The sequence below is a fragment of the Tasmannia lanceolata genome, unplaced genomic scaffold (assembly GCF_043159265.1).
Source record: "Tasmannia lanceolata isolate RefF3 unplaced genomic scaffold, GAP_Taslan_0.1 ptg000008l, whole genome shotgun sequence".
NCBI lineage: Eukaryota > Viridiplantae > Streptophyta > Magnoliopsida > Canellales > Winteraceae > Tasmannia > Tasmannia lanceolata.
Window position 1 is genome coordinate 31,857,820 of NW_027518685.1, and position 12,044 is coordinate 31,869,863.

General features: G+C 37.6%; 1 protein-coding gene across 1 annotated transcript; it reads left to right on the top strand.

Moving 5' to 3' along the window:
• The first annotated feature begins 2,121 nt into the window (after positions 1-2,121).
• LOC143885200 (small ribosomal subunit protein eS1z) lies at positions 2,122-10,414 on the top strand. The gene is made up of 7 exons (XM_077389258.1): positions 2,122-2,255; positions 2,350-2,397; positions 2,501-2,606; positions 8,528-8,665; positions 8,743-8,928; positions 9,292-9,492; positions 10,081-10,414. Exons 1-7 carry the CDS (start codon positions 2,245-2,247, stop codon positions 10,174-10,176), a joined length of 786 nt encoding a protein of 261 aa, XP_077245373.1. The 5' UTR covers positions 2,122-2,244; the 3' UTR covers positions 10,177-10,414.
• The last annotated feature ends 1,630 nt before the right edge of the window (positions 10,415-12,044 follow it).

Sequence of the window (12,044 nt, forward strand, 5' to 3'; positions counted from 1 at the left end):
CGAATACAAATTAGACCTATTTACATGGAATCCAATCCAATCAATCCAAATTATAATCTATGTAGATGGAATCCTAACCAATGAATCCGAATTAGACCTATTTAGATGGAATCAAACCTAATGAATCCAATGTTAGAACCACTATTGAGACCCTATAAACCATTAACAGACCCTCTGAACCACAACTACTCTCTTGGAACCACCATTAAACCCTCACAATCACTATTTACAATGTTTGAACCATTGTTGATGCCCTTTGAACAACTATTACACCATTGGAACCACTGTTAGACCCTAACAACCACTATTTACAATGTTTGAACCATTGTGGAGGCCCCTTGAACTACTACTGTACCCTAGGAACCACTGTTAGACATAATTACAGTGTTTCGATCACTATTGAGAACCTAGGAACCACTATTGGACCCTTGGAATCACTATTGAGGCCCTCTTAACAATTATTAGACGCTTGGAACCACTAACACACCCTTGGAACCACTATTCAGGCCCTCTAAACCACTATTAGACACTAGGAACCACTCTTGAGAGGTTTTGAACCTCTAATTACAATGTCAGAACCATGGTCGAGGGCCTTTGAACTACTATTATACCAAAGGAACAACTGTTAGACACTGGGAACCAACTCTTAGACCCTTGGAACCATTGTTGAGAGGTTAAGAACCTCGACTACACCCTTGGAACCACTATTGAAAACATCTATTACAACCTTGCAACCATTATTACAACCATGGAACCACTATTTAGGCCTTCTGAACCACTATTAGACATCTATTACACCTTTGGAACCACTATTAGACCCATGGAACCACTATTGAGGCTTTCTGAATAATTATTGACTTCCAGAACCACTATCAGAGGCTTTCTAGACCACTATTGCGTTTCAGAACCAATATCACACCTTGGAACCACTATTGCAAGCCTCTATATAGTGGTTCAAAGGGTGTTTATAGCGGTCCCAACTGTGTCAAAAGTGGTTCCAACTATGTCAATAGTGGTTCCGAGAGGCTCATTGGTGGTTCTGAACCAGAAATAGTGGTTCCAAGCCAGAGGAAATAAAAAAAAGACACACAAAAATATGTTCATTTAGAACCAAAGGAAGGAGGAGAAGATGGAGATGGAGGGCCTCCAACTTCACCCTAAACCCAAAAGACCCTAAACCCATATGGAAAAAAAATAAAAATGGGAGAAAATATAAGATGAGAAGGGACCAACCTCAACTTCGATCGCTCCTGGGGTTCTCATTGCCGTTGTGGCCGTCGTTGTAGGTGGGAAACAGAGAAGAGGAGGCAAGCTACAGTGAAAGTGGAGTTGGAGAAGATGAGGTAAAAAGATGAAAGATGAAGAAGTAAAAAAATACATTGAAAAGGCTACAGGGGTATTCTCGTCCGAAAATGGGCTAAGTTTTCTCCCTCCTCCTCACTTCATTTGTAATTTAGAAAGGGAAGTGATATATCCGCCCCTTTTGATAACCAGGAACCTCCCTTGTCAGTGTATCAATGACTAAAGAGGGGTTGTTGTACTTATGTTAGAAGAATTCAATGCCCCTGATTGCCACAATCACTGACGGGGTGTTCCTGGTGATCAAAAGGGGCGGATACATCACTTCCCTTTAGAAAACAACCTCCTTTGCTGACAATTTCAGGTAAAATGTACATTTATTTGATCATTTTCCCAAATTTATTTTATAGAGATTTCACGTTCAAACAAAAAAAGCAATTAGCAAACCATGAAAAAATTGGTTTCAAAGTCTAGGAGAAAAATTAATTTTGGCAAAGGAAATTTTTTCATGGTTGCTAGTATATTCTCCCAACACTATTAGTAACTTCGAAAAATGCTAAGAAGGAACTCATTATTACGTTTCAAATGCAAGCATAAGTTCGGCCCGATGACTCACGTTGATCCATCTATTTACGTTGTACCCCAGCAAATGAACGGTTCGGATCATCCCTTGAAGAAGGCCGTACAGTCCTTAAAAAAAAAATACTGGACTATACGAACACACACCATCTCTGATAGACATTTTAAGCATCAGAGGGGTATTTCCGTAGTTATATTTAGAGGCAGGGGTACATGTCACCCTTACCTAAAGCTCTATATATATTCAACACATACAAGTGTTTTACGAGACTAGGGTTTCATTTCGAGAGAGGGATTAGGGTTTCCGCTCCCTCCTTCTTTTCCCTTGTCCCGCATCTGCCCTAAAAAACTCCAAAACCTTCATCAATGACGACCGGGTCAGTCTCTCTCTCTCTCTCTCTAGATCTCTCTCTTTGTCTTTTATGTTGCCTTCTTTTCAGATCTATCGAACTCTTTCTTTTTTGTTTTCAGGAAGAACAAAAGGATTTCGAAGGGGAAAAAGGGAGGAAAGAAGAAGGCGTGAGTTAAAAAAAAAAAAACCTAAATCTGAAATTGTTTTTTTATTTTCTTTCAAATTGTTAGTTGTTGATGTGGATATCTTGGTTTTGATTTCAATTTTTAGGGTTGATCCTTTCGCTAAGAAGGATTGGTATGATATCAAGGCACCATCGATTTTCAATGTGCGAAATGTTGGAAAAACCCTAGTTAGTCGTACTCAGGGTACGAAGGTGTGTGATTTTCTCTGTATCTCTTTGTTTTTTCTTATATATTTTTTTCATATCTGTTTTTTTTTTTTTTTTTTTAATTTTTCATTTGGATTTCTGTTATTATCTGATAAAGTAATTTGAAGTAATTGTTGTGGTGATGGAACCTTTTTTCTGTCTATTTGTTGTCTTGGAGTCCTATATTTTTTTTTCTATAATTTTCACGCGGTCCCAGGTATCCCTAGTTTTGGGCAAGGCTTTAAATGTCTGTGTCGGTTTCGGTGGAAATCATGTAAAAATTTGACAAAAATTTTGGTTTTCTTAAAATTTCCCCGAAAAGTACGATTTCCACTTCCACTGTGGTAGTTTCGGTGGAAATCATTACATTTCGGTGGAAATTTTGTAAGAAAGGGTGAAAAATTGTTGGATTTCGGGAAATCATGTAAAAATCCGATTCAATGTAATTTTGGTTTCGGTCTGTTACCGAAACCGAAATATTTCGGCCGGAATTACGGATTTCTGCCAAAATTTAAAACTATGGTTTTGGGTTTGGGCCTGGACTGACAGAAATCAAGATACCCTTTTAGGCCTTGTTTGATTTGCAAGAAAAACATTTGTCAGAAAATATTTTCCTCGGATTTTTTTTTCTTTCTACTATTTATGGAAAAATGACATGATTATGGTTAATGTAGAGTGATATTATCATCAATATAAGGTCCCCCTCTTAAGTAAAAATTGAATAGGTTTGGTTCCAGTAATCTTTTATCTTGTGCCACAAAAGTAAAATTTCAGAAATATTTTCATTTCCAGACCTTTCCAAAATATTATCGCTGTCTGAATGGATTTTGTAACTTTTTTCACTACGAGAAGTGATAAGATTTTAGAAATATTTTCATTTCCAGACTTTTCCAAAATATTCCCGCAGTCTGAATGGATTTCGTAACTTTTTTTCACTACGAGAAGTGATAAGTAATGTGTGCGCCATGCCTGTTGAGTAGAATACATGGTTCACCCTTCAGAAATTAAACCTTTTTAGAAAGAACATATCATCTACAAGTATTTGAATTTCTTGTTTTAAGTATTGGCATTCCATGCAAAGTGATTGTGTTTCTCCATTTTGCTTAACTGAGATATTCATGCTGGTTATGTTCATTGTTACACTCATGGGTCCTTACTCCGTACTTGAAATCAAAAATTTTCTTTCTACAGTTCAGGTTTTCGCAATCCAATTATGTAGATAAGATGCCAGTTAGTCAATGTTTTTCTTTTCTTAGACTAAGCCTATGATGTACTTTACCATTAGAAAAAGCCTATTATGTACTTTTCTGTTTGCTGGGAAAATTTCCACTATTCTTGTTTTTGAAAGCTTTTCTGCTCAGTCATTTCTTGTACCCCCAGTGCTCTTTCATTCCTTTGTAGTAAAAATTTGAACACTGGAAAGAAAGGGAGATGACATTCACATTTTTGTTTTTTACTGCATATCATTGCTATTTTGTTAAAACTTAAAAAAAAGGGTTCTCCCCTTAATCATTTCTCCTAGCTGGTCTGCATTCATAAGATGGGAGAAAGGGGTATAGTAGGCAAGTTGGATATGTTAAAAGCCTATGATTGCATAGAGACTGTCTTGATTACTTGCTAGGCAGAATGGGCTTTGGTAGTAGATGTAGGCTGGATAATGAAATGCTTATTATCTGCTTGGTTCTCATTCCCCATTAATGGATCCACTAAAGGTTTCTTCAAGTAATTCTGAGGGCTTAGGTAGGGTGATCCGTTATCGCACTTTCAATTTGTGATAGTAGCAGAGACACTGAGTAGACTGATGGATAAAAGGAAGTTCTAGAGGACTAATTGAGGGTTTTAAGATTTGGAGAGCTGGGGCTGTGGTTTCTTTTGCCCAGGCAAAGTTTATTGACCTTAAAGCCATTTTGAGATGTTATGAAATGGTAACCTTGTAGTTGATACTCTCCTTTTTAGTTCTTCAGCCCCAGCAAAGGTTATGAACCTTACAAGCCATTTTGAGATGTTATGAATTAGTAACCGATCAAAGATTGAACTTTCACAAATCAAGAGTCTTCAGTATTAATATTGAGGCCGATGTGGTACAAAGAATAGCAAGGATTATGGGCTGTAAGGTGGATATTTTACCCGCTATATACCTAGGCTTGCCTTTGGGGGAGCGGGTTGACCAAAGAAGGAATTTTGGCTCTCTATTGTAGAGAGTCGACAAGAGATTGGACATTTGGAAATGTAACCTTGTATCAAAAAGACTTGATAGCTAGGAATCAGTGTTTCATGGATTCGGATTCACGTGTCGGAATGACATGGATTCGAGGTGTCGGATTCGGCAAACCCCAAAAGTAGGATTTGGATTCGATAATTTTTAAATAAAATAAAATTCTTAAAATTTAAAATTTATATGCATATATATTCATGAAAATTTTGAGGGTAGAGGGTTGAGGCGAGTTTTATATTATGAGAGTTGAAGGAGGAAGGGGGTTAATGTTCGAGGGTCGAGGCAAAAAGGTATTTATTAAAAGAGTACGGGATGTGCTTTCATTTTAAAAAATAAAGAAGAAAATGCGTTTAAAGGGAAAATATACATGATTCACATTTTAAAAGAGACAATGATGAATTGGATTCGCCTGAAAAAAACAGTAGGATTTGGATTCGATAATTTTTAAATAAAATAAAATTCTTAAAATTTAAAATTTATATGCATATATATTCATGAAAATTTTGAGGGTAGAGGGTTGAGGCGAGTTTTATATTATGAGAGTTGAAGGAGGAAGGGGGTTAATGTTCGAGGGTCGAGGCAAAAAGGTATTTATTAAAAGAGTACGGGATGTGCTTTCATTTAAAAAAATAAAGAAGAAAATGCGTTTAAAGGGAAAATATACATGATTCACATTTTAAAAGAGACAATGATGAATTGGATTCGCCTGAAAAAAACAGGATTACAGGATTCGTGCGGGACACGGCTACGACATGCGGAGGCGTGTCGACACGGATTCGGCATAAGGGGCCAAATAATCCATGCAACATAGCTAGGAACATAACAGAGAACATGACCGTGGATAGGATAGAATGGAAGAAAATGATCCACGTAGAAGAACCCGACTAGAACCCAGGATTAGAGCCGGGTAGATTCCTTTTACCTTCATGATTTTTTTTAAAGGATTCATATAGCCAACCCCAACTAGTTTGGGACAAAGGCTTTGTTGAGTTGAGTTGAGTTGAGTTGAGTTGAAACTTATTTCTGTGAACCTTTGAAAAAAGAATTAGAAACTTTTATAAATTGCGAATTCGTTTCACATAGCCTTCCTTGGTTTGACTTTTTCAATGCTACATCATTTAGGAAATTAGAAACTATTTCTAAAACAAATGATTTTAAACCATGAATTTGTTTCTTAAATAAGCACCTTTAAATAATGAAAGTATTTCCTTTTTGAGATTTGTTTCTAAAATAAATAACTAAAGTATGGAAATACTTTCCTTTTTCCTTCTCTCTCTTTCTTCTAAATAGAAACTCCAAGTTTTTTATTTTTTAATTAATTCATTAATGGATTATCCACAAAGAAAATCTATCTTAATTAACTTTCTTCTCCATCCAAAATTGAAAACTCCTAGTTTCCTTTTAATTGATTAATCAATCTAATTAATTAATTAACCAACCAACATTCCAAATATAGAATTCTATAATTAGAAAGTTTCTTTTCCATCAAAATTGGAAACTCCAAGTTTCCATTTTTGAATTAGTTTCCATTTTTGAATTAATTAATCTTTTATGTAAATTAATTAATTAATCTAATTAATCAACCAATTTACATATCCACGACTATGGTGTGTGCCCAAACAGACCATAGTATGGTGTAATTCTTACATGTATCATATACATATAATTGTATCCGGCCATGCAATCGATAAAATCCAAGACCCAGACTCCAAGATTCCACAAGTTCAAGTGAGTTAAGAGTGGATCAACGCAGGGATCTGACGGTCTATCATGCAGGACTCAAAGAGCCCCGCTGCGACCTCGCTCGGTAATCATCCGATATGGGGTTATCCAGCTCATGTGGAAAAGATAGGCACTTAGAAATTGGAGATAAGGACTGTACTTATTGGACAAAGCGTTATTAGTTTTATAACCTAGTCAATCAAAATTGTTTTGCAAGCTAGAATGCCACATTTTGGAGGAAGAATTCATTCTTAATGTAGGCAAGAGTAATATGGTTGCCTTGGAAGTGCAACCTGAAAGTCCAATAAAGAGGGCACATGAGAGGAAATACACTATACTGCCTAACGAAACTCCCATACTTTGACAGTTTTTTTTAAGGAGATCAGTCTGCATGATGGATTCGTCTATATGGGCGATGATTATAGTGTGGTCTCTAACAGGGTCGAGACGGATCCCCTTAACTACAAGGAGGCAATATTGGACATCGATGCAGACGAGTGGCTAAAAGCAATAAAATCCCAATTAGACTATATATTCCCAGGGATCTAGATTCTGAACTCTAGTGGATCCACCATAGGGCTTCTAGCCCGTTGGGTGCTAATGGATGTATAAGATGAAGAAGGACCCAAGCGGAAAGGTGGAGATATATAGGGCAGGGCTAATGGTAGAAAAGGGGTTATAATCAAAGGGCCGGTATTGGCTATTAGGAAACTTTTGGCTTATAGCCATGCAAAACTCCATAGGATTCCATTGGCGTTAGCCGCACACTTTGATTACCAAGTTGATAGATGAAAGTCAAAACCAGCTTTTTGAATGAAACATTTAGGAAGACACGTATGTGGTTCAGCCTTAGGGTTTTGACTCTGTCAAAGAGAGTAATCTGAAGGTGTGCAAGTTACTAAAATCCATTTATAGATTGACATGGAAGAGGTATGTATTTGAAAAAGGGTTAGTGGGAGCGTTGTGATATATAAGTATTTGGTCAATTTAGAGAGCATTTGAGAAAGGTCCTAATGGAGGAGATGATGTGATCATCCTAGGGTATATCGACTCAGACTTCCAGCCTGACATTGACAGTGTGAAATCTTAAACGGATAACTCCTCTCCAAATACGGACTTTCAAACCCATGAGCATCAACTGCTATCGATCCCTCTAGGCTCACACCCTTCCCATATCCATGATAACTGCTCTCCAAAGACAGTCCCACTGCTCTCCCAATTGCAACAACAAGTTGCCAAGAAGTGCAGTATTTCTGATTATGTTTCCAAGGCAAGGCCACCCTTCGATTGAGGCTTGCCCAATTTACCCCGATTCTCCATGTGATTTGGTTCTTTCTTCTCCTCTCCTTTCCACATAAAATCTCTTTGAAGTTTTTTCCAATGATGTTGGTAACCCTGTAAGAATATTGCTCAAGGACATGACATTAACTGGCAAATTTATGCCACCAGAAGAGAGAAATGTCTCCTCTTACTGGCTAAATTTATTTCTTAATGTGCTCCACCACTGGGTCCCACGAGAAAAGGATCCCCACCCCACTCATCCCAAAGTAAGTATTAGGAAGTCTCCCTATCATACAATCGAATGAAGCCGCAACGCTTCTAGTTCTCATTCATGTATTAGGAAGTCTCCCTATCATTCAACCGAATGAAGCCACAAGGCTTCTAGTTCTCCTCATTCACATTTATACCAACATCCAGGCTTACTTTTAATCCCAAAACTTCCTCAAATCACCAAAGAATGTCTCACTTTACAGAGCTGACTAGAGAAGGTGTTTTAAAAGTTCGAAGTACCATCCATGTACTGAAAATGGTATATAAATGTGCCATTCCTACTAACTGGAACCCTAGTGCGGCGTGTATGCTTTGTGTGTGCAACCTCGCATATTCAATTATTACATGCCTTTCTGTATTTTAATTCCATGAGTTATTTATATTTTGTTCAAGCCAGCTAAATCTGTTCGTATGTTGTACTTGTTTCCTTCTATGACAGATTGCTTCTGAAGGTCTCAAACACAGAGTATTTGAGTGTTCCTTAGCCGACCTTCAGGCTGACGAGGATCAGTCATACAGAAAGATCAGATTGAGAGCAGAGGATGTTCAGGGAAGGAACGTCCTCACCAACTTCTGGGTAACCGTTAAATTTCAAATTTTTAATCTTTCTCTAGTCTAATGTTTCAGACTTGCTAATCATATTGGATAATTTAGGGAATGGATTTCACAACAGACAAGTTAAGATCACTTGTCCGTAAGTGGCAGACCTTGATTGAGGCACATGTAGATGTGAAGACAACAGACAGCTATGGTCTGAGAATGTTTTGCATTGGATTCACCAAGAGGCGCCCTAACCAGGTTAAGCGAACCTGCTATGCACAATCTAGTCAAATCAGACAGGTGAGTGCAAAGCCATTTTCTTTTGCTTATGTTGGATATTTTTGCTTTGCTTTGCTGTTAAGCATATGGGCATGGTTTTAAATTTCAGTTTTGGTTTCGGACTCAACTGAAACCAAAATTTCTGCTGAAATTCTATACATTTCGGTTTCGGTCTTGACCGAAATCCGAAGTCAAAATTTAAAACCCATGCATATGGGTGCTTTATTTTTTGTTTAAAATGTAAGTGTAATTCAGATGAATATATGACACTGGTCTGGGATTGCCATCTGGATACTAATTATTGGGTATACATTTATTATCATTAAAAATTAAATCCAAAAGATATTTGTAATACGCCTAAAACTTATTTTTTGGTGCTGTCAGATTCGTCGGAAGATGAGGGAAATAATGGTGAACCAGGCAACATCTTGTGATCTGAAGGAGCTGGTGCAGAAGTTCATTCCTGAGGTGATTGGGAAGGAGATTGAGAAGGCCACATCCAGTATCTATCCCCTGCAGAATGTTTTCATTCGTAAAGTCAAGATTCTGAAGGCCCCCAAGTTCGATCTTGGAAAGCTGATGGAGGCATGTTACTCACTTCCCTCATTTTCAAACCTCTTCGAATCCATATAATTCTCCTTCCCTCTCTAGATTATAAAACCTTGGCTAACTGAACCAAAACTAGAAGCAGCTTGATTCACAAATCTCAAATACTGAAATATGCCTTTGCAATGCATCGATCACAATGTACGGTTTTTTAGTGAATGGACTGGAATGAAGAAAACATGCTCAACTCTGATGAGTGCTCAATTTTTTTTAACACTGATGAGTATTTTTAGGATCTAACAATACCATATTACCTCTTCCACTCCACGAAGTCTTGGTCAAATTTCCGTGGTAAGTTTTTAAAGAACATTTACAGGTTTATGTGTTTTCTATGAGCATTTACGCTTGCGTTGGTATTTCCAACTGAATTGTAAAGAAGCGGTAAAATTTAAGAACTGGATAGATCGAGTCAAGAACTTAGTGGTATGTATTACACATAATAGCAGAAAATAATGAACAATTAAATTGGGTTTTGTCAAATGAAGTATACTTGTTATATGGATCGTGCTTGGTAGTCCCTTGCTTATTACTATTCTGAAAATTTCTTTTGGTGCTGCTTGCGTGTAGGTTCATGGTGATTACTCTGAAGATGTTGGAGTAAAGCTGGACAGGCCTGCCGAGGACCCAGTGGTAGAGGCCGAGGTCGAAGTAGTTGGCGCCTAAGGGAGTTGAAGTGTGCTCCTCTGCCCTTCAATTTTCATTTTGTTATGAGGTACTTTTTTTTAATGAAAAACTTTGCAGTAGTAATTTTGGATCGGATATGAGCTTTATTTAGAGTTTTATTTAGCTAAGTTTGTATGCATTTATGTGCTCAAACTCGGGAAAAAAAGTGCGCTGAAAACTGCTGTAATTTGTTCTAATAAGAACCCATTAGTCATATTATATCCCCTTTTTTTCTGCTTCTTAACTTGTGATAGGCATTTTGATTTTTTGAGATATCTGCTTTTTTAGCAACTTAGTTTACTAGATATTCAATGCGAGGGGGGTGAGAAATCCTCCCCTTTAGATTTTAGATTACTTGGGACACCCAGCAGCAGTCCATTGAATACTTCTTACGTGAAGTACGTCAACCCCCACTCGTTCATTGACGTGAAGTGCTTTTTAGGGTTGACAATACTTTGTTTGCAAGTTAGAATCTTCCGGCAATTAGGGGAAAGGAATGAATCAATAGGTAAAAACAGCCGATTCTCCATTGGTATCTCTGCTGCTTCAGATTCATCCACCTTTGGAAAAAGATCTCAGTTTGCATAAGAAACATATTTAGATTGAGGAAAAACTGTTGTTTCCAGGTCGAGTGACCCTAGACAGACTAGCCCTTCTTTGGAGGGAAAGAGTTTCACCTAGAAGAATGAGAATTTTTTCCTATGTTGTTGAGTTGGTTCTATCTGAATCCCTCCCTGAGACTGGAAAGGGGACTACGGGCCACCAACAAGACTGATGGGTCCAGACGACTAATCTACCTGGAAGAAGAAACTAATCTAGCACGCATTAAGAAACTAATCTATTGCCGGGGACTGATAAATTCACCTCTTTTTTCGACTTCTCCCCCAATGTTACCAGCTTCACTTTTCTTAATGGCTCATGTTCTTGGGCTCTATAAGTTGGTGATAGGATAAGTTTGTAGCCTTCTTTCCTCATCTCTGCAAATTGTTATCTGTTTTGGACCTCAGCATTCGGTTATCAAAACCCAAAACAAACAAGGCCTTAGCTATCGAAATCCAACAAGTATACCCTTGGTAGGTGATGGGAGTTGGAACCAAATGGTGAGCTTCGCTGTAAACAGGTGAACTAAAAATGAAGAACTAGTTCCCTTCATTGACAACCTTACTTTATATCTGAATAGTCCTTCCCACCTTCACCTGTTGGAGTCACAACGTTTGCGTTGATTTTTTTGGATCTGAAGATTTTCATGGTGACCATTTCTCAGTTAATTGGTCGGTGAAGTTTAATTATGCAGTTAGAAAAAGCTCGAGTTAAGACCAGATTAAAAAACTGTTGAACCTATGGACACATTCTAGGCCTTTGTTGGGTGAAGCCGGAAAAATGGGTGCAAAAGTGGAAAAAAGGAGGTGAATTTATCATTCCCATTTGATAAAAATTTAACTAATTAATCCAATGTCAAGATTCAAGGAATTAATATACGTGATTAGTGTATCTACACGATGAGTAGATAAACTTATCTACTCCGTCTGCCAGAAACAAAGTGGGCCCACATTGTTTGGATGATCTAAAGCATTGATTTGATAGGCCCTTAGATAGATATGGTGCAAAAGTGGAAAAAAGGAGGTGAATTTATCACTCCCCTTTTATAAAAATTTAACTAATTAATCCAATGTCAAGATTCAAGGAATTAATATACGGGATTAGTGTATCCCAACCCTTTGAACTGTGAAGGTTAAAAATGGACAGATATGTCAAGGTTTAATCCGTCCATTTTTACCTCCAGAAATCGAAGGGTTGGAATGATCCTATGGAGCTGATTTTTTGGGCACACCCTATCTATTTCAAGGCCCATCAAATGAATGGTCTGC